Raw genomic sequence first — 22,941 nt, forward strand, 5'->3', positions numbered from 1 at the left:
TCAAAGATTTAAAGGACTATATGGTCTGTGTGTGTGTGTGTGTGTGCGTGTGTGTGTGTGTGTCTGTGTGTGTGCGTGTGTGTGTGTGTGTGTGCGTGTGTGTGTGTGTGTGTGTTGTATTGTGGAAGCCTCCCCACCATGACTACTGACCAAGATAAAGATGAATTATGTACGTTCACGGGGAAACGGCTCATACTTTATCAGATGAAGTGAGAGACTGAGGTTTAGCTTTCTTAAAGGAACCACACGAAACAAAGGGTACAAGGACGAAAACTGTAACTTTATTGACAACAGTCCTCTTGACATGCAGCATACTGAGGTTAAGTCAGCAGACAAAGAAGGCGAAACGATTAACTAGCGTCAAATTTACAAATGCAATCTTACATGGCTACAAGGCATAGCAAACAAAGATGGCTGCCAAAAAGAAAAACAGACAAACTTGAGATAGTTTAAAAATGAGCACAGTAAGTTAATATTTCATAATTCAGATGAAACTCATTTTTCTTTTCTTTTTTTAATTGTTCATCCCATTGAAAAAAAAACTGAATAAATAAAGTACAAACTTTAAAACAAACAGAGAAAGAAATAAAAACAACAACCGTTTTGTTTATAATCTTTGTTTCCTTCACGTATGAGAGTCAAAGCAGAAGATAATAAGTCTCTGATTTTGATCATTATCTTCCTTTATCCCCCCTAATTTTCTCTGTTCGGATGTTCATTTACGATTCTATCCTGGTCGGCTTCTTGTAGTTGGAAACTCCACGCAATCACTCCTTCCCCTCTCACCACTCTCTTGTACCCAACCCTCTCCTCTGCCCACACCTCATTTCCTCCCTCCCTCCCTCCCTCACTCCATCCCTCACTCCATTACTACCTCAGGTCCAGTCCAGACAAACACAGGTGTCAACCCCTATAGAGAAAACTCTCCACATCTTCACACCTCTTCCCTCTCTCTCTCTCTCTCTCTCTCTCCTCTCTCTCTCTCTCTCTCTCTCTCTCTCTCTCTCTCTCTCTCTCTCTCTCTCTCTCTCGCATCCCTCGCTCCCCTCCCTTCACTGCCTCCTCCACTTGTTCTTGGGCTTCTCCGTGCACTCTGGCCCCGTACAAGTCCCGGGAAGGGGCGGGGGCGGGGCGGGCGCCTTGACCGGCGCCGGCGCTTCCGGGCTTTTCCCCAGACTGCTAAGCAGCCCCGGGAGCTCCACGGTGATGGCCTTCTCGATCTTCTCCAGCAGGCATCCTCCAGACCAGCTGCAGTGTTGGACAGCTGCTTGAAGCTCGTCACCGGGTTCACCCGAAGAAGTCCTGGTAGGCCTCCTTGTCCGGCAGGTCGAACTTGCTGACGTTGGTCTTGGCCAGGATGGACTTGAAGATGTAGAACTTATCCGGGTCTGTGACGATGTCGTGGAACACCTCGTACGGGTCGCTGAACCAACCCAGCTTGTCGTAGTACGTCTGCAGGTAGCGGTCGACCAGCAGCGCGTGGATGCGCACGCGGATGCCGTGCTGGCGGACGAAGGCGATCTTGTTCTCCAGCTGGTTCTCGATGACCTGAGAGCAAACGGAGGAGGGGAATGGTGGGGTTCCAGTTCTACAGCTGTGATCCTCGTCATCATAACCCTCACCCTGTACCTCAACCTCACCCCTCGACCTCACCCCTCATCCTCACCTTGACATAACCCTCACACTCTACCTCAACCTCACCCCTCATCCTCACCTTGACAAAACCCGTCACCCCTAAACCTCACCCCTCAACTTCACCCCTCATCCTCACCTTGACATAACCCTCTACCTCACCCCTCATCCTCACCTTGACATAACCCTCACACTCTACCTCAACCTCACCCCTCATCCTCACCTTGACATAACCCTCACCCCTAAACCTCACCCATCAACCTCACCCTCATCCTCACCTTGACATAACCCTCTACCTCACCCCTCATCCTCACCTTGACATAACCCTCACCCTCTACCTCACCCCTCATCCTCACCTTTATCCCTCATTCTCACCATAATCCTCAGCCCTCACCCCTCATCCTCACCTGGTTAAGATCCTCCAGCAGAGAGGTTTCCTCCCTCATGAAGAGCTCCCGGCTGGTGTTGGGGGCGTAGTCCTGGGGCCAGAAGGAGCTGACGTAGACCCTGGGCGGCTCCGTCACGTGATGAGGGGCGCCATGCTCCAGAAGAGGGCGCCGTACACCCTCATCAGGTCCTGCGTCGCCAGGTTGTCGGCCTTGTTGAGGATGAGGCGGATCTGGGACTCACGGCCCTTCATCTGCCTGAAGAGCATCTCCAGCTCGCCACCCACGTCCAGCTTGGTGGGGTCGAACACCAGGAAGATGAGGGTCGGCGCGGTCGATGAACCACTGGCACACCTCGTTGTAGGGGTATCCTGGGAGGGTACAGGTGGGTTTGACCAATGAGAGGAGGCTTTGCTGATAACTGAGTTCCCAGGCGGGGTAAATATGGGTGTTGCAGCAGCAGAGAGACAGGTGAAAGACAAGAATACTACAGAAACGTGTAGTAAATCTTTCTGTGTGTCTGGGCAGGCCTTTCCTCACCCCTCTCCTGCTGCTTGCGGTTCTCGATGATCCCGGGCGTGTCCACGAAGGTGACCCTCTCCAGCAGCTTGTGGGGCATCTCGATGCCCACCAGCCTCTCCAGGAAGCCCTGGCCGAACTTCTCCAGGGGCGAGAAGGAGCGCGAGCTGTCCGCCGCCATGACGATGCCCTCCACCGTGCGGAACTTCTCCCCGTGCATCACCACCGTGTACTCTGAGGTGGTCGGCTCCGCCCCTGGGAGGGGGGGGGGGAGGAGGGGGAGGGGGGGAAAGGGAGAGGAGAGCAGGGGGAGTGGGAGAAAAGGAGTGGGAGGAACAGGAGGAGGGAGGGTAAGAGGAAGATGAGGTTTAGTGGAAGGGAGACACAGAGAGGGGGGCAGAAGGTGTGTGTGTGCATGGGTCGGTGTCCTCCACCTGTGTAGAGCTGTTGGGGTGTGCCATGCAGACCCAGCAGGTAGTTGATCATGGAGGACTTGCCCACACTCCAGGGGCCCAGGAACAACACCATAGGCTTGGAGGTGATCTCTCCATCTGGAGGCAGCGACGAGAGGCACAGAGAGAGAGGGAGGGAGGGAGGCAGAGAGAGAGAGGGACAGAGAGAGAGAGAAGGAGGGAGGCAGAGAGAGAGAGGGACAGAGAGAGAGAAAGAAAGAGAGAGAAGAAGGGAGGGAGGCAGAAAGAGAGAGGGACAGAGAGAGAGAAAGAGAGAGAGGGAGGGAGGGAGAGAGAGGGACAGAGAGAGAGGGAGGGAGGCAGAGAGAGAGAGGGACAGAGAGGGAGGGAGGGAGGGACAGAGGGAGGAAGGGAGGGAGAGAGAGAGAGGGAGGGAGGCAGAGAGAGAGGGACAGAGAGAGGGACAGAGAGAGAGGGAGGGACAGAGAGAGGGACAGAGAGAGAGGGAGGGAGGCAGAGAGAGAGAGGGGAGGGAGGCAGAGAGAGAGAGGGACAGAGAGAGGGACAGAAAGAGAGGGAGGGAGGCAGAGAGACAGAGAGAGGGAGGGAGGGAGGCAGAGAGACAGAGAGGGGACAGACAGAGAGAGGGAGGGAGGCAGAGAGAGAGAGAGAAATACTTTACTTTGTAGATCTGGGCTGAAGTTCTCTCAGACCTTTATAATCCCGTATCCTACCACCAGGGGGCAGTCATCCCAAACAGCCCAGCCCGGAGATCCCAGACTCCAGCTCCTCTAGATGAACCGAGCAGGCCCTCAGGAGGACCCAGACACGGAACCAAAACCAAGCTGTCTTCACAACAGACCCTCTACAGAGCACAGCCAGGGGCTGAAGGAAAGCTCTTCCTGATAACAGCGTCAGATATGCAGGGATGCTGCCTGAGTTTGTTTACTGTTCCGCCCGTTTCACAAAGTCCCACTGCGGCAGGGGCTGACTTCTCAGGGTCGCCTCAGGCCAAGCTGGATGGCAGATGCTGAACGGCATCAACCAGCCATCTCATGGATAATTAAGCAGCACACGTCCAAGGCGTCGTCGTCGTGGTTACCTGTGACCTCATGCAGCCTCAGCTCGTTGTACTTGTAGGCCTGCTCCAGAGGCTTGATGGCAGAGTGGTAGATGTGCTGCAGGTTCTTCATAGCAGCTGGAGCGAGAGAGAGAGAGAGAGAGAGAGAGAGAGAGAGAGAGAGAGAGAGAGAGAGAGAGAGTGAGAGAGGGAGGGAGAGAGGGAGGGAGGGAGGTGAGAGAGAGAGGGTGAGAGAGAGAGAGTGAGAGAGGGAGAGAGAGGGAGAGAGAGAGAGAGAGAGAGAGAGAGAGAGAGAGAGAGAGAGAGAGAGAGAGAGAGAGAGAGAGAGAGAGAGAGATTAGAATTAATAGTGGTGCAAGCTTTGGGTTATGTGAACTTGAGATGGCAGGAATGGTGCATTATGATAACTGTAGTTTATAGCAGGGCAATGTGTAGATGGACCAATCTTTGAACAATGAACCATTCATGGAGCTGGGTGGAACTCTGTGTTTATATTTCCTGATTAATTAGCTTCCTCCAGTCCTCACACACACACTCACACACACACACACACACTCAAACCATCATGAAACAATTTACCGAATATTTATTTTCTACATGAAAAAGCTCCAGGCACTAGCACTATAATCTCTCTTCAGCGCTTGGAGAAACAAATCCGTTCTTCCTCCTCCTCCTCACCTGAGAACTCTGCAGAGGGCCCGGAGCCAGCCAATCGCAGCGTGTCGTCAATGTGGAGCGGTCTCGGGGGGTGGGAACTGCTGCCTCCTTAGTTGCTGATTGGAGGGACAGCATGTCAGTCATGAGAAGCCAGGAGTTGATCCTGATCATGTGAACTTCTGAACCTCTCTGGAAAGTCCTATCTTTGACTGAGATGACTCACATTGTTCTGTCATCGCACTGTTGTGCCAAATAGCAGGACACAGAGACACAGTAAAACCTAATCCTGGTTGATTTCCTGTTCCTGTTGTCACTATGATGAGTGATTACGACATCTGTCCTGTGCTGGCCACAGTGTTGTATCAGTGTTCACCTCTCTCTCTCTTTCTCTCTATCTCCCTCTCTCTCTGTCTCTGTCTCTCTGTCTGTCTCTCTCTCTCCCCCTCTCTCTCCCTCTCTCTCTCTCTCTCTCCCCCCCTCTGTCTCTCCCCCCCTCTCTCTCTCTCTGTTCCCTCTCTCTCTCTCTCTCTCTCTCTCTCTCTTTCTCTTTCTCTGACTGGTCTCCTGCTGCTATATAAGTCTGTTTATTTCGGGTGTCCAAGGGGTTATTCCTGATCCACCTTTAGCAACGTATCATGTTCTGGGGCATGACACGGGCCAAAGAGAGAGAGAGAAATAGAAAGATAGAGAGAGAGAAAGAGTGAGTGAGTGGGAGGAAGAGAGAGGGGGAGACAGAGAGAGAGGGAGAAAGAGAGAGGGAGCTTCTGTAATTAGGAAGCTTTGACACACTCTGCCATTTGGTACTGGAGTGTTGACATGACTATAAAAAAGACCGGCTGACACAGTGTCCTCTCCCTCTCTCTTTCTCCCCCCCCCCTCTTCTCCCTTCCCCCTTGACTGGTAGAGATGGCCCATAACATTTATAATTCAGTCAGCCTGGTGTGGTTCTGTGTTTTAAAACAATAGGAATGAACATCATGTGCACAGAGTGAGGGATTCACTGTTGTATGTGACATGCAGTCTGGGCCTGGTTCATACCTTTGGCTGGTTTCCCAACAACCTCTTCTACTTGGCACCTCCTCTTCTGGCACCTCCTCCACAGTGACCTCCTCTACCACATCCTCCACAACCGCCTCCTCAACATCAGAAGCCACCTCCTCTGCCACCTCCTCCACCACCTCCTCCACCACCTCCTCTACAGGAGCTGCCACCTCCTCCACCACCTCCTCCACCACCTCCTCTACAGGAGCTGCCACCTCCTCCACCACCTCCTCCACCACCTCCTCTACAGGAGCTGCCACCTCCTCCACACCTCCTCTACAGGAGCTGCTGGTTCGTCCACCACCTCCTCCACCACCTCCTCTACCACGTCCTCTACCACCTCTTCTACAGGAGCTTCTGGTTCGTCCACCTCCTCCTCCACTACCTCCTCCACCTCCTCCTCTGCAGGAGATTCTTCCTCCAGCACCTCCTCTGCCACCTCCTCCACTCCCACCACAACAGGTTCTGGTTCAGGTTCTGCAGTTTCCACAGGTTCCTCTTCTGGAACTTCCTCTGGTTCGACCTCGGGCTCTGCCTCTTCTTCTTCTACCGTTCCTCCAACGCCGCAGCTTCCTCCTCCACCTCTGTCACTTCCTCTGGGAGGCTCTCTGGCTCCGCCTCTTCCTCGATTACTTCTCCGCTACTTCCTCCTCTGAGGCTTCTTCTTCTTCTACGGTTTCCTCAACCGCTTCCTCCACGGCTTCGACTTCCTCAGACTCGGCTCACTTCCTCTTCAAGTGCAGCTACTTCCTCATCTGCTTCGGCTTCTTCTTCTGTGGTAGCTGCTTCGTCTTCAGGTTCAGCCTCTGCCTCCTCTGCTTCCTCCTCAGCCACTTCCTCATCTGAAGCTTGCACTTCCTCCTCAGGCTCCGCCTCTTCCTCAGCGGGCTCCTCCTCCTCCTCCTCCTCCACCACCTCCTCGAGCGAGGCTGCCTCCTCTTGTTCCTCTTCGTGGCTTGCTATCTCCTCCGCCGAATCCTCCCCTTCTTCCTCAGCCGAGCCGCCTCCTCTTCCTCCTCCTCTTCCTCCTCCTCCTCCTCCACGGAGAGGGGGCGCCTCCTCAGGAGCCGAGCCCAGAGACGGTGCGGGTCGCAGGGTCGGCAGACGGTCCTATCCGGGGCGGGCGTGTCGTTGGAGGAGCTCTGCCCACCGTGGTCCTCGGTTGTGGGGTCACAGCAGGGGAACAGGTCCCCTCCCTCCGGCTGGAGCTGCAAGCGCATCAGGGGCTCCTCATCTTGGTTGGGGGAGGCCTCCGCCCCCAGGTCTGGAGGAGAGGGATGGGGACGGGGGACGGAGGAAGAGAAGTGAGGAGAGGAGTTCAGTCAAGTTGGACAGAAGAGAATAGAGAGAAGAGAGGTGAGGGGATGACAGGAAGGGGAGAGAACAGAAGAGAATGGAGGAAAAGAGAAAAGGAGGTCTGATAAACGAACTGCGTTTGATAGTTTACGATAGTATATAATATATAAATGTACACATGTGGCTGGTGGCATCAGTTTGGATTTTGAGAAGTCTGTTGCTGCTTCCTGAATGGCGGCACCACATGGAGTGGACTATTTGTGAGGGAGTGCCCCTGGCTGTGAAGACTTAACAGTCGGTTAGGATTTGAAAGGAGGAAGGGCAGACTGGCATGGTGTGGTATACTTCAGCTAAACGTACACAGGTTGTGTTTCAAGTCATCGAGGGTGTGTGTGGATCACATTCTGGACAGCTGCAGTGTGATTCGCACCGTCACAACCCACTTGCAGGAATGTGGAGCCTACTGGCTCCGTTGTGTCGCTACAAGTCAGCGAGGTAACGCTAACAGGGTATAGCTACCGACGCTAAGAAAAGAGCACGCTAAAGTGAGTGAATGTGCAGTCTCATAGGCTAGCATATCCTCTTGTCCCTGACAGTATTAAAGAGTAACTTCACAACCCAACGCCTACATAGTTTTGGGGGGGAGGGTCTATAGTTAAAAAACTATGACGCAGCTAGCAGCCAATGTCACTTTTAATCGGGAGTCAGGGACTTGCACGAATGCCGGGGAAAATCCTGCCGAGCTAAGACGGTCGAGGAGCTAAGATCCGTCTCTCAACGTTTGACTCAACACGGGCTGATCAAACGCTAAGGTGGACAGCTTAACGCCTGTCCGACAAGGCCCAAAGGACTCTGGGTACTTCCCGCCACCCTGTCTATGTCCTCTCCTCTTTTCTGGCATGTGATTTCAAACGAAAACTATTTAGTGCCCGGGATGTAGGTTGTCGGCCCTGAGTCTGGAAGCTTTCTGTCCATTTATCACCTCCGGCAGTCGTTTGTGATCGGAACACGCTGTGCTTGGGCCTCAGAGGGAACACCCTGTGCCTTGTGTCTCTGCTATCAGATGTTGTGTGTTGCTTCGGCTGGAGTGCTCAAACCCAACAACAACAAACAGCTCGTACACTCCCACGCCAGGCGTCTTCAATGAACACGTCACGTTACTTTGGGAACACGCAAAGTTCATATGTCACGGTTTCGACGTGACGCGAGAGACCTCTTGACGGATGAGCCGTGCTGTTGACGTAGGCGCTCCGTGTTCCCGCTCATGTTGTTTAAAGGATGCAAGGCCTTTAAAAGCTGCCTAGTGCTATCACTATTCTCCTCCGCTTAACTCCAGGATAGAGTATAGTTTAGTATAGTTAGTCATGTTGTTTAAAGGATGCAAGGCCTTTAAAAGCTGCCTAGTGCTATCACTATTCTCCTCCGCTTAACTCCAGGATAGAGTATAGTTTAGTATAGTTAGTCCACATATTTAAATTTTAGGTATATGTTTACTGTATGCACCTTCCTACCAAAGCAAATTCCTTGTCTGTGCAAACTTTCATGGCGAATAAATCCCTTTCTGATTCTGATTCTGATTCTGATTCTGATAGAGGAGTAAGCTGATGAAGGCATAGCAGGGGGGGGAACATGAGCCCAGGCAACACCACCTCCAAAGCATAGGATTTACATTTAGCAGATGCTCTTATCCAGAGCGACTTACAGTAAGTACAGGGACATTCCCCCCGAGGCAAGTAGGGTGAAGTGCCTTGCCCAAGGACACAACGTCATTTGACACGGCCGGGAATCGAACCGGCAACCTTCAGATTACTAGTCCGAGTCCCTAACCGCTAAGCCACCTGTTTCCACATTTCCAGGGCTCGGCTTGCCCATAAGCCCCGTGACAAGGAGAGGACATTACGGCAGGAGAGGAGCAGAGGCAGCCATCCTGACCCAGTCTCTGTCAACTCTGTGGTTGACAGACACACCGACAAACCGAATAAAAACCCTAACCCTCCTTGTCACAGGTAGGGGCGACGGAGGGGCTATTATTAGCTTCCTAGACATCTCTCACCCTTGGCATTCAGAGCCGGGCTTACCCGAGACCCTGGGTTGTAAAGCAGGCCTCCAACAGGACTTAAGTGTACCCTTAGTCTCTAATTGAGTGAAACAAACATGGTGTGTGTCTTTGGGAGTGAGTGTGTGTGGGGAATGGGGGAGGTGGTGTGTGTGTTTGTATGGCGATAGGGAGAGTGTGTGTGGGTGTTTGAGTGTGTGTGTGTGGGGAATGGGGGAGGTGGTGTGTGTGTTTGTATGGCGATAGGGAGAGTGTGTGTGGGTGTTTGAGTGTGTGTGTGTGTGTGTGGGGAATGGGGGAGGTGGTGTGTGTGTTTGTATGGCGATAGGGAGAGTGTGTGTGGGTGTTTGAGTGTGTGTGTGTGTATGAATGTTTGTACTCTGCTTGGGAGAGTGTGTGTGGGTGTTTGGAGTGTGTGTGTGTGTGTGTATGAATGTTTGTACTCTGCTTGGGAGAGTGTGTGACTGCATGTGTGACTTGGAAGAGTCACTGTAACTGGGCCAGGGGACACATAACGGTAGCGTGGCTTGCTTCCACAGCAACACACACTAACTGCCACCGCCTCGTCGGCACGGCAACATGAACACTGGCACAACCGCGGCGTTGCCTTTGACTGACATCATCCAACCGCACTCTCATAGCTCATTGCTTGGCTGTGACAGTTTGTTTACATCTAAGTTTAAAGAGGTTGCATTCCACGCAAATCAAAGCGTGAAATGTTTACGCGTTTGTTTTTGTGCGTGTTTCTGCTTTGAGTGTTTCTGCTTTGAGTGTTTCAGCTGTGAGTGTTTCTGCTTTGACGAGTGCCACACCAGCTACAAAACCATGAAAGGAAATTAGCGAAACGATCTGTTATTGTTTCATCATGTTATGGCATCTTGAAATGCTGAAGGGCTCACACACACACACACACACACACACACACACACACACACACACACACACACACAGCAGGAAGCATTGTCATGGTCATCCACACAGCATTGTCATCATCTATCTTCCACACACACACACACACACACAAACACACACAGCAGGAAGCCTTGTCAACCCTGGCCTCCAAAGAATCTCTTGATGGAGACGTAAACGTCCACAGAGGAGAGCGTCTACAGCCGGCAGCAGTGAAGCAGCCAAACAGAATTACAGTAGATACAGTTAGAGAGAAAATAGTGGGAGGAAGAGAGGGAGAGAGACAGAGAGAGACAGAGAGAGAGAGAGAGACAGAGAGAGAGACATAAAGAGAGAGACAGAGGGAGAGAGACAGAGAGAGAGAGGGAGAGAGAGACAGAGAGAGGGAGAGGGGAGAGAGGGAGAGAGAGACAGAGAGAGAGAGAGACAGAAAGAGAGAGAGAGAGGGAGAGAGAGAGGGGGAGACAGAGAGGGAGAGAGAGAGAGAGACAGAAAGAGAGAGAGAGAGGGAGAGAGACAGAGAGAGAGAGGGAGAGAGAGAGAGAGAGAGAGAGAGAGAGAGAGAGAGAGAGAGAGAGAGAGAGAGAGAGAGAGAGAGAGAGAGAGAGAGAGAGAGAGAGAGAGATGTCTCAGTGAGCTCAGAGAGGTGACCTTATCAAAGGTCAGCATTGGGGAGCAGTAGAGAGAAAGAGACACCAGTTCCTACAGCAGGCCTTGTTTCCTCTAATGTAATAACAGTAGGCTAGTCCACTACTGTTTCAGTAGTAATATAGTTATTCCAACCCCATGGCTCAACAGCACGATAATGACTGTCCAGACTTTTATCATGTGCCTAAATTTAACACTTGAGCATGTACTAGCTCTCAAACAGACAGTGACAGATAGCTTTATAGTAGCCAGCCCATTACAAGTTCATTTCAACGTATTTATAGATAGGACTGTTACAGACTATTACTATATTGTCAATCCCACTGTTATGTAAGAATGTGCTCTCTGGAGCTCCACTCTCCAGGCCCAGCCATGGCTGATGCACGGGCCAGGGAGAGTGTGCCGAAGCTGGGATGGAGAGCGACAGGTGCCTGGGAGATGGGTGGTGCTCTTGGTCCCCCTACGGGACGGAAATAGAGCCACAATGAGTCAGGGGGTGGAAAGAAGGAAGGGATCATTCCCTTTCTATTTACAGAGGGAGTGATGTGGTCCCTTCCCCTTAGCGATTGTCACCGGGGCTGAGAGTGTTGCACATACGTGAGCAACTTTCTGTCCCGCGCACATTCAGTCTTTCTTTCACTTTCACACACACACACACACACACACACACACACACACACACACACACACACACACACACACACACACACACACACACACACACACACACACACACGCACACACACACACACACACTCTCACATTCACACACACTTTCTCTCACACACACACATACATACTCTCTCAAACACACACACAGCCACTCTCTCTGTCCCGCACACACACACACACACACACACACACACACACACACACACACACACACACACACACACACACACACACACACAGCTGTTGCCACACCGACCCCTCAGTTACTATCACAGTGTATTTCCATCCCTCCCTCCATGTATGGGTCTCTATTATCTGGCACTGAGGGGTCAGGGGTCACTGTCCTGTTGGCTGCTACTGTAACCAGCAACACACTCTCCTCCCTGCCTCCTCCCTCTCCTCCATCCCTCCATCCCTGGTGTACAGTAGCCCCGGGGTTTCCCCTGCACATGGGTGTGGCTGTGTCAGGTACTGAAAACCAGCGCAAGCGGAAACCTGGGAGGAACGCGCCTGTAAAACTACACCCTGGGCCAAACCTTTGTTTCCGAAAGATGTGTGTGTGCTGAAAGGCTTCTGCCCATCTTACAGGAGTAGACTCAGTAAGTAACACTTGGGGTCCATGTGCTTGTTATAAACCTTTTCAATAGGTAATAAGGGCCTTAATAAGTTACTCTTATTAACACAAATTGTCTTATTACCCATTGATTAAATCGTATCTCTTCTAGTGATAACACTTACATAGTCTTATTAAAATATTTGTTAATAACCATCTTATAAGGGCTTTATTACCTGTTAACTAACGTCTATTACAAGCACTTGGATCTCAAGTGTCACCAGTGTGTCTATGTGTTTACGTGTGTGTAGCATCTACATGGTGTCTGGTTACCGCACACTGACTAAGACCAGCCACCTGACTATGGAAGCCTGGAGGGCCCATACTGCCTGAAGGGCAAACAAGGGTAACGCCATCAGCCAACCCTCACCCAGGAACAGGAATATCGCCCTCACACACACCAGAATAGATCCGCTGTCAAGCCAGGGCAGCACGCAGAGGGAGAAAACCATTCATTGTTTATGTCATCCATCTACCGGTAGTTGGGTTGGCCTCAGAAGACGTTGCCCATCTTGATAGCATTTAGCTATACCCGTGCGGTTTATGCAGCTGCGCTTAGATATACTTAGATATCTAGTCCGTCTCAAGTCAAAAAGCCCTGACCCTTGCAGTGCCACTCTGCCAAACCCTACCTGCAGATCTAGTTGGTTTGTATCTATCTGCGTCTCTCCTGTTCTCCCCAGACAGCAGATAGTCCATCAGCTGGTCTCACTCTTCAACACACTGACAGTTTTACCTCACCCGCCAGTGCAACATCATGGGGAGAGCTGTGTGTGTGTGTGTGTACGTGTGTGTGTGTGCAGACTGACGTGTGCACGCGTGTTTAGAGCCAGTGCCACGTAACGAGTGTGTGTGTGTGTCCATCTATCGCGTTTCTGTAAAATCCCCCCCAAAAAACCATGAGGGCAACATCTTCCCTTGTTCATCCGCCGACCGATCACACACCACACCACCAGAGTCAATGTCACCGCTCTGCAGGACACACACTGTCTCACACACACACACACTCACTCTCTCTCTGTCTCACTCACAGCGCTGCATAGAGAACATGCCATACCCACGTCTAACTGCAGCTATGCACAATCACTTTACAGGGACCAGCGCAACACCACTTGAATACCACGCTGGCTGGTCCCCCTAACCGTACCAGACTGTCTGCAGGTCTGGGAAGGTCCCAAAGCTCTGACTCCACAAGTCCTGACACAGTCAAGCCACCCTCTAAAGATCCCATATTTACATCGACATGCACTGGATGTAGCAGGTGTTAGTTGCGGGCTACTGCAGAAGTACTCCCAACTCATTCATCGTGCTTCTAACTCCGCCACCGTGAAACTCTGTCAAATTCCAAATCTCACCTGCATTAAAGCATGTCACCAACCGACATGATAACTGTCGTTATAATTCCAGCCACGTTCACAACAATTCTAACCCAACATGTCCTCTTTAATTACCTGCAGCGACCAGAGCCAGGAGAGAGATCCAACAACCAACACAGATCAGAGCCTTCATTTTGGCTGCCAGGGATTCTCCTCTTGCCCTCCCAGCCTATATATACACACCAGCCCCCTGGAGAAGGTCAAAGGGCATGCTGAGAGGAGGCAGGGCCTTGCTGTTAAGGCAACTGTACACGCTGCAGCCATTTTGTGTCAAAGCAGGGGGCTGGGCCAAGCAGGGTGATGCAAAAGTTACTGGTTAACCACTGTGTTACATCTGATATTTAGAGACTAGCTTAAGTGATTTAAAACGTGTTTTGTGAGAAAAGCTGTTTTGCGAGAAAAGCTTGTGAGACGAGCTTGCTTGAGGCCTCATGATAAACTAAATTCAAGTCATTAGAATTATACCCTTGCACCTAGTTGGCTTAACAAACTCTGTAATAGATACCAATTGCACAAGTGCGTCTATATCAGGAATTTGAAATACAAGCCATGAAAAATGTAATCTTCAATTGAACCCTTAACTCATTAAGGACTAGTCTCAATAGCACAACCTAGTGATCAACAAGGAGAACGATTTCCTGTGTGTTTGTAAACGAGTAAGACAGATGCTCAAATAATAAAAAACCAAGTACAAATTTTATTATTTTTTGTCTTTACAAAGGCCTGTTTCCCATGTTTTTTTAAACAAAATATAACAGCTTCTCATCAACCTCGACTGACAGATGAAAAAAATCTGAAAACAAAAAAATATATAAAAAGGCCTGTAATTTAAAAAGAATGGGACACTGGATGATAGGAAAGAGATAAAGATTTGAAGATGGAAGGATAGAAGAAATTAACTAAAGACACAGCTGGTCGATTAAGATCCCAGCAAAGAGCTCTTAATAAGACAAATCTAAACAAAACCTGGTCAAAATCTTTCCGTGTTGTTGATTCAGGCAGTTGAGAACAGCAAGTGCTTCATATCTGTATCTTCTCCATATCTCCTCCTACGCAACACACAGGAGGGCATGGTTTCACCCCCACACCCTTGTGTTCCATCTCAACCCCATCTCTTTCGCTCTTAAACTGCATTCAGGGAGTTTCTCCTCACGTTTTCGTTTGGGAGACGAGGAAGGAGGAAAAGGAGGGAATGAGATGACACGAGATTTGAAAAGACTGAAAGAAAAGTACTTCAAATTACAACACGAGATTACTGCTGTGTTCAATAGGTAGCTACTATTCTAACCGTATCTGAAGATGTAGTCCTGTGGATAAAATCAAGTTTCCTCTGACCTTCCAACAGACACCCAGACAAGAAAGAGAGATCAACTGTCAAGGATGACTAGAAAATAACCATATAACCCCCCCCCCCCCCCCCCCCCCCCGAGAAACAAATCAAAAAGGGCAGCACATATTTCTCAAAATAAAGAATATAGCAATAATCAACACACACAATTGGCAAGAGGACATTGGTTAGTCTGGTTTGAAAACAAAACAAGAAGGTGAAGACGTTTTCTACAAGTCCAAATAAATGGAATGTTTTTTTTTTTTTTTTTTTACAGCATTATATCAGCATATTACCATGGAAACTGGAGAACAAGAAACAGAAGGAAACAAATTTAAAAAAAATTATAGATAATAATAATTTCTAACAGGAATTCCAGTCCTGTTCCCAAGTAAACGACCAAAACAACAGTGAAGGGAGGGAGGGGGGCAAAAGGGGGGGTTGAACAAAGAGGGTGAGCGAGGAGGGCAATGGGAGGGAGGGAGGATAAGAATGTGTGTTGCCACATCGATATCAATCTGTCGTCCAATAGAACGGCTTGTGGGGGAAGGTTCCAGTGGTCTGGTTCTGCAGACAGAGGTCCTGCAGCACACCTGGGCCACAGGTGTGAAAAACATCACCATCTTAGAGCACATCCCATATCAGAAGGCTTATAGCAGCTTTTCTACCTACACATTTAAAGGGGTGGTCAAGAGTCTTAAAGGTGATGTCCCACATTGCTGCGCCAAACTGAAGTGATGTCGGGATCAGGCGGGAGATTATTGGGGGGGGGGGGGGAGGAGGGAGATATGAGTGTTGCTAGGCAGCTCAGCACCGGATGACTAAGAGCACCACGAGAGGGAAAGGAGACTACAATCAGTCAAGGTAAGCATGTATGCAAGAGGTCTCACACACGTGCGCTGTGGGTGCATAGATTAACGAGCCAACACGTTTCAGCTATTCACACACCAACTCATGTAGATGGAGCTGGGATTGCATACACAGCAAAAACTCTAGTGCATAGTCACCGGAACAAATAAAAACAAAATATAGATAGCCTAAGGTTTTTCATTTTTGGGAGGTGGGTCGTTGGGGTGATCTTCCACTTGTGACAAATTCATTCGGTTTTTTTTCTTCCATTTCAGCTTGTACATTCAGTAACCCTGACAACAGAACTATTATTAATTTAGAAAATCAGATCCATGACCCAGGTTTGCATATGTAAACCATTGGAACAGCTTATTAATTCACACTGGTAAAAAATAAAGATTTTTTTGCGCGTTCAATTTCCTTCCACACATTAATCAGAGGGTCAACTTGGACCAGTGTTCAGCATCATTCAGTCATATCTAACCGGACAACGAGCCAAACATCAGCTAGCTTAGATGCTAGTCGGTTTGGCTTACATTAGCTTATTGCTAACTGATTTAGCATGCCAATTAAATCATTACCAGAAAAAATACCAATGCATTAGCATGTCGGCTAACCTTATGCAAGCATTAGCTTGAACTTAGCAACAACCAATTAGGGGGATGTTCAAAAGGGTAATAATGTAAAAGAAGTGCAACCCTTAAGTCCCCTTTGGAAGAAGGAGCTGCATTGTATTTTAACTGGGATGAGAGGAAATTAAGGGTTTCTACAAAAAAAAAAAAAAGAAAACAGAAAAAAAAAACAGAAAAAGAAAACTAATAACAAATAACAGTTACATTCAAGCTCTCTGTAACGTTGGTGTTCACCTGCAGTACCTGGCAATACTGGCGACAGAGATTGTATAAAGCACACACTTCTATTTTAAAACACAACAGGGTACGGGACCGCGAGGGGAGCTGTTGCCTAACAACAGTGGAGGTCACGTTTGACCCCCCCCCCCTCCCCCCTCTCCTCTCGCTTGCTCTCCTTTCTCACAAAGAAAGGAACACAAATGTTCTGCACACTAGAATGTCCACCTGGTTACCGGTCCCAGTAAAGAGAATGTGGATACTATGACACTGCCTAGGTAGTGATCCTGATCCTACTGTTTTGGCGGCCATCTTGATGTCGTCTATCTTCATCCGTTTGTTGTTTTTGTGACCTTTTTTTTTTTGTTGTTGTTTGTTTTGTTGTTGTTGTGTTTTTTTTTTTTTTTTACAGTACGTGATTGGCTGAGCTTAACTCCTGGGCAAGGTTGGAGCCTTGGTGTGGGTGGGAGGGGTTCTAGAATGCCAACGAAACGCATTTTTGCGCAAATGAAGTAGTCGGCTCGACCGGAGGGAATCAACTCAAGTCTGTTACAATGTGTGTGTATGGGTGTGTTTAGGGGGAGGCGTGGTCTGTGTGTGTGTGTGTATCAAGACACACGTCAGTTCATCGAGCAGTCGTCCTCCCCCTCTGTGTCGGTGGCGGTGTCGGAGCACGCCGTATCCATGGCGACGTGGGCGGGGCTGACGATGACGGCTCGTCTCTGGTCCTCCTCGGCGCTGCCCCTCCTCTCCTGAGTACGCTCGATGTGCTGGATGGCCTGCAGGTACAAAGGCGGCTGTGAGACGGAGCGCACGCATACACACACACACACACACACACACTGTAGAACAACACACACACACACACTAGAGAACAACAAGCGCCCACACACACACACTGTAGAACAACACACTAGAGAACCACACACACACTGTAGAACCACACACACACTGGAGAACAACACACACACACACTGGAGAACAACACGCGCACACACACCCACTGTAGAACAACACACACACACTACACACTAGAGAACCACACACACACACACACTGGAGAACCACACACACACACACACACACACACACACACACACACACACACTGGAGAACAACACACTAGAGAACACACACACACACACACTCGATAGAACCACACACCACCCTTTAGAACAACGCACACAATAGAAAAACACGGAGATTTCTCTGGCACTTCAGCTTTTTTTGCCGTATCGAAAATGTACCCGCTTGTGACGTCACAGTGCCGTATGGAACTGTGACGTCACAGTGCCGTATGGAACTGTGACGTCACAGTGCCGTATGGAACTGTGACGTCACAGTGCCGTATGGAACTGTGACGTCACAGTGCCGTATGGAACTGTGACGTCACAGTGCCGTATGGAACTGTGACGTCACAGTGCCGTATGGAACCGCCCTTAAACAACACAAACGCACGGCACAGTGCCGTATGGAACCGCCCTTAAACAACACAAACGCACGGCACAGTGCCGTATGGAACCGCCCTTAAACAACACAACGCACGGCACAGTGCCGTATGGAACCGCCCGTAAACAACACAAACGCACGGCACAGTGCCGTATGAACCGCCCTTAAACAACACAAACGCACGGCAAAACAAGAAAGAGCGCTTCGTCACACGCAAGACGGGTCCTCACCTGTACGATGGTGTCCAGGTTCTGTCGGGAGGTGGACACCGTGTTGGTGTTGACGGGGGGGCTCATGGTCACCACGGTGACGTGGTGCGGGTGGAGGGATAGCGTGGGGGCGGGGACGATGACCGTGGGGTGGTGGGTGGGGGCTGGGGGTGTGGTGGGGGCCTTCACCTGAGAGACGACAAGGAATAGAGAAGTTAGACGAGGTAGTACGTGCTGCATGAGAGTTCTGTTAGGAGGAGGAGAGAGGGGAATAGAGAGTGTGTGTACATTGCTAAAATGGCTGTTTGTATGTGTGTGTTTATCCTAGACTGGTTGTGAAGCTGCTGTGTGTGTGTGTGTTTATCCTAGACTGGTTGTGTAGCTGCTGTGTGTGTGTGTGTGTTTATCCTAGACTGGTTGTGAAGCTGCTGTGTGTGTGTGTGTTTATCCTAGACTGGTTGTGAAGCTGCTGTGTGTGTGTGTGTTTATCCTAGACTGGTTGTGAAGCTACTGTGTGTGTGCTGACCTTGGAGCCGTGTGTGTGTGTGTGTTCTGACCTTGGGGCTGTGTGTGTGTGTGTGTGTGTGTGCTGACCTTGGGGCTGTGTGTGTGTGTGTGTGTGCTGACCTTGGGGCTGTGTGTGTGTGTGTGCTGATTGGGGCTGTGTGTGTGCTGACCTTTGGGGCTGTGTGTGTGTGTGTGCTGACCTTGGGGCTGTGTGTGTGTGTGTGTGCTGACCTTGGGGCTGTGTGTGTGTGTGCTGACCTTGGAGCTGTGTGTGTGTGTGTCGGCCTGCTGGTGGAGCTGCTGTAGTCTCAGCAGGGTCTGGGTCTGAAGCTGCACCTGCTCCTCCTGCACCTGCTGGGTGATCACCTTGAGACGCTCCGGGTGCAGGTGGCTGTCCAGGGAACGCACCTGCACGCACGCACACCGGGGCAGTTTTACTACTCATCCTTCTTTCAACCATCATCTTCCTCTTCTTGGTTGTACCGCTACACCTCTCTCTTTCTCCCCCTCCATCCTCCCCTCACCCCTGCTCCTTCTTCCTCCCCTCAACCCTCTCTCACCTTCTCCTTCCTCCTCCCCTCACCCCTCTCTCACCTGCTTCTCTCCTCCTCCTCACCCCTCTCTCACCTGCTCCTTCCTCCTCCCCTCACCCCTCTCTCACCTGCTCCTTCCTCCCCTCCTCCCCTCACCCCTCTCTCACCTGCTCCTTCCTCCTCCCCTCACCCTCTTTCCACTGCTCCTTCCTTTTCCCCCTCACCCCTCTCTCACCTGCTCTTTCCTCCTCCCTCTCCCTGTCTCACCTGCTCCTTCCTCCTCCTCCCCTCACCCCTCTCTCACCTGCTCCTTCCTCCTCCCCTCACCCCTCTCTCACCTGCTCCTTCCTCCTCCCCTCACCCCTCTCTCACCTGCTCCTTCCTCCTCCCCTCACCCCTCTCTCACCTGCTCTTTCCTCCTCCCCTCTCCCCTGTCTCACCTGCTCCTTCCTCCTCCTCCCCTCACCCCCTCTCTCACCTGCTCTTTCCTCTCCCCTCTCCCCTGTCTCACCTGCTCCTTCCTCCTCCCCTCACCCCTCTCCCCTGTCTCCCCTGCTCCTTCCCTCACCCCTCTCCCCCCTGCTCCTTCCTGCTCCCCTCTCCCATCTCACTGCTCCTCCAGGATGATGCGAGCCGAGCGCTCCTTCTCCAGTTGCTGTCTCAGCTCCTGCATCTCCCTCCTCAGCTCCTCCCCTTCTCCTCCTCCAGGATGTCTGGGAGCCAATCCCCTCGTCCTTCTCCTCCGCCCCGCCTCCTCTTGGGTGACGAGCGCTGAACTCCTGAGGAGAGAGAGAGGGGATGGTTAGTGTCCAAGTGTGTAACTAACGTAGTGCGTACTTCTGTGGGACCTGTGTAATAACCTCGCATCGACCTTTACAGTCATAAAGTTCTAAAGGATGAGGGGATTGGCTCCCGGACTTCCTGGAGGAGGACAAAGGGGGAGGAAGAAGGGGGATGTAACGGCTTACCTGAATGAAGCGTTTCAGCTGGTTGTTTTGCTGCAAGCAGCTGTGTCTTCTCCTGCTCCAGGCAAGATGTAGTCTGACGTCTGCTGCAGGATGGCGGCCTGGCAGGGACAAACAGCGCCTGGTTAGCGGAGCGAGGCCGGCACTGTGCGGAGGGACTCGTATTTGTGTGCGTATTTTATTGATGAAACGGCTAATTTGTACATTTGCTCCGAGAAAACGTTGCGCCACCTACTCTTCTGGCAGTGAATTGTTTTCAGCACCCACAGCCTACGGAGAACCATAAACGAAGTCTATCCGTCCGTATCCGTGCGCCCGCCCATCGGTAAACGGAGACGCAGAAGCATATTTCAGCCTTTAAGAGTGTGTGTCTGACTGCGTATGCGTAGAGAGTGTGTGTGTGTGTGTGTGTCTAGAGTATGCCTGGCTGTGTGTGTGTCTGACTACCTTGCTGAGTTTCTCCCCATCGGTGTGGGGCAGGAGTGTTTTCAGGGACTGGAACCCTGCGTTGATGCTCTGCATCCGTCGGCGCTCGTTGCTGGTTGGCGATCTCCCGGCGGATACGTCGCTCCTGGTCCTGGGCAGTCTCTGGACTGAGGGGGATGTTGGCCAGGCTGAGGGGGGGAGGGGGGGGGGGGGAGAGAGGGGGTAAACCAGGTTATTTCACTGCAGACATTGAATTATTATATCGCAAAAAATATATTATCATTTTGAAACATTGTGATTTCTGAACGTGTCTTCGAAGATCTAGTGTCTTGGTGACAAGTGGCCAGATAGCAACGTCAGTGTCTAGACTAGAGACACTGACACTGAATGCAACCGCAAATCTGGTTCTGCCAAAGCAAATTCCTTGTCTGTGCAAACTTTCATGGCGAATAAATCCCTTTCTGATTCTGATGTATAGTTAAACAATAATACATCCCAACAAAAGTCTAGGATCCTTTCAGGCTGTTAGTAGGACAACAAACGTCTCCTTCACATAATTCCCCCCAGAGTTTAACCCCATAAAACCAGCGTGCCCAAGTCAGGGGACGCTCCGGGCTTCAGGACGAGTTTACTGAACTCCCTGCCTTGTCCTTCTTAATCTCTCATTTTAACGGCTGAACAACCACCAGTCTTGTGTGTTCAATAGGTGTCACACCCGACCCATGACCCTTCTTGACATAAGTTCATGGTCATGATTGCGAAAGAAAATGCTTGAATAACTAGATTTCTGGCCGTTTTACCTGTAAAGTGCTAAGGATATAGACAATCCTGGAGCAACCTATTAACCTGCCCAGCCTGCCCAGAAAGACAATACGGCATCTATTGTATAAAAAATATGAATAAGTAATTGCAATATTACTATCTGATTTAATGAACACACACTTTAGTTTTATAATATATGAGAACTACATATTTCCATGTTGTTCCCATAGGAACTTTATACATGGCGTGTCCTACAAAACAACAACAGATGATAAAGCAAGGAAACATAAGTAGTAGTATTCTGAAAACTCCATTCATAAATTCAGCCTCGGGCTACTCCGATCCACAGCCAACTCACGAGGTGGGTGTCAACCCCTTAGCTATCTAGTAGTACACTCATTAATGACAGATTGTGCTTCTCAAAGACTCTGCATAAGTTACCCAGTTAAACCTTATAAACATGATAGAAATCTCATCTGTATTGAATGCAACGTTTACAAGCAATAAACGTCTACTCCGTAAGAGTAGCCTCCAGTAGCTCACTTAGTGAAATCTGACACCGGACCACCCCTTGGCACGGAGAACAATGCATTCCTCTTTCGCCTAGCTTCCTAGTATGATTTTCTGAACCTTCTCCGATACCTCTCAACACACACAACTGGGTAAAAGTGCAAACGTTTTAGCTTCACATGTTTGAGGCACGCACATGCAGAAACATTATTTATTTATTATTTCCCCAACGCATCTGCGATGTTTCATCGCACGCAGCTAGCTTGTAGCTAGCTAACCAGCTAAGCTAATTTCAGCACACGACACACAGAACAAGCATGGCCGCTTCGACCACGAGCTAGCTGGCTAGCACCATGGGTATGGTTTAATCGCTGCCGTGTTATATTGTGGATATTCACTTTCCACTGTTTTACAAGTCTCTGTCCACACAATAACCGCTAATAAATTATATTAAAAGACTCTCTTGTGATATTCACAGTTGGTTTCAAGACAAAATGTCGAGGAAAACCTCTAATCATGTAGCCGTCTAGTTCGATCGAGGATCAGAGCGGCGGGCAGCGTGATAGTAACCACGTGGTAGATGTTAACTAGATTACAAATGTATCAATTTCGTCCGGTTTATTTGCATTTTCGGTAACAACCCTACCGAAATGCATACGCCCACGGCTTGTGAATTGGTTAGATGGAGTTATTGAACGAATAAACGACAAGTTTATATCCCGCCCTTGTGGCATCATAGAGCAAGCTAGCTAGCTTCACTGCTAACATGATTCTAGGCAACAGCACCATGCCTGTTGCCAATATTGTTACAGGCTGCGCCAACAACAACAAACGGTAACAGACAATTGATTACATGAAACGTAGACAATACATTTCCGATTTTCATACACACCTACACAGACCCCCGATAACATCTTTCTCCGATTTCTTGAACTGTTGTAAGGACGGGATCTTCTCGGTTGGCATCATGAAATATTCCATGCTTTCCAAGACACCCTGTTAAGTCCGTAAATTTGATGTTGTTACTTTCGTTCTTGATGCACAAAAATGCGGTCCGGGTCCTCTCACTTTGCTTGCTTGCACATCGCAAAATTATAAGCCTTAATCGCACAGTTATTCGAGGTTGTTTAAGGATAGCTAACGGTATAGTAGCTATGTCTTACAGCTGATGCGGGATTCCCTGTACGTGTGTGGCGCCTCCGCCTCCGCCTACTACGTGTGTGTGTGTGTGTTTGCAGCTGATCCTGTGTCTCGAGG

The 22,941-nt window shown here is 50.0% G+C and overlaps 1 protein-coding gene and 2 pseudogenes across 1 annotated transcript; all 3 read right to left on the reverse strand.

Moving 5' to 3' along the window:
* Positions 1-1,018: 1,018 nt before the first annotated feature.
* Positions 1,019-4,800, reverse strand: LOC136964868 (sarcalumenin-like; annotated as a pseudogene).
* A 1,251-nt stretch (positions 4,801-6,051) lies between these two features.
* im:7148385 (uncharacterized) lies at positions 6,052-13,432 on the reverse strand. Its single transcript, XM_067258818.1, has 2 exons — positions 13,375-13,432; positions 6,052-6,993 (listed from the first exon to the last, which is right to left on the reverse strand). Exons 1-2 carry the CDS (start codon positions 13,430-13,432, stop codon positions 6,689-6,691), a joined length of 363 nt encoding a protein of 120 aa, XP_067114919.1. The 3' UTR covers positions 6,052-6,688.
* A 557-nt stretch (positions 13,433-13,989) lies between these two features.
* LOC136965549 (transcription factor AP-4-like) lies at positions 13,990-22,876 on the reverse strand (annotated as a pseudogene).
* Between the last annotated feature and the right edge of the window lie 65 nt (positions 22,877-22,941).

Source organism: Osmerus mordax, chromosome 21 (assembly GCF_038355195.1).
Source record: "Osmerus mordax isolate fOsmMor3 chromosome 21, fOsmMor3.pri, whole genome shotgun sequence".
Classification (NCBI taxonomy): domain Eukaryota; kingdom Metazoa; phylum Chordata; class Actinopteri; order Osmeriformes; family Osmeridae; genus Osmerus; species Osmerus mordax.

Coding starts and splice junctions, on each gene's coding strand:
- im:7148385 (XM_067258818.1), bottom strand. CDS start 13,432: ATGAAGGCTCTGATCTGTGTTGGTTGTTGGATCTCTCTCCTGGCTCTG. Junction 6,994..13,374: donor CCTGGCTCTGGTCGCTGCAG/GTAATTAAAGAG, acceptor CCTCTCCTCCAG/ACCTGGGGGCGGAGGCCTCC.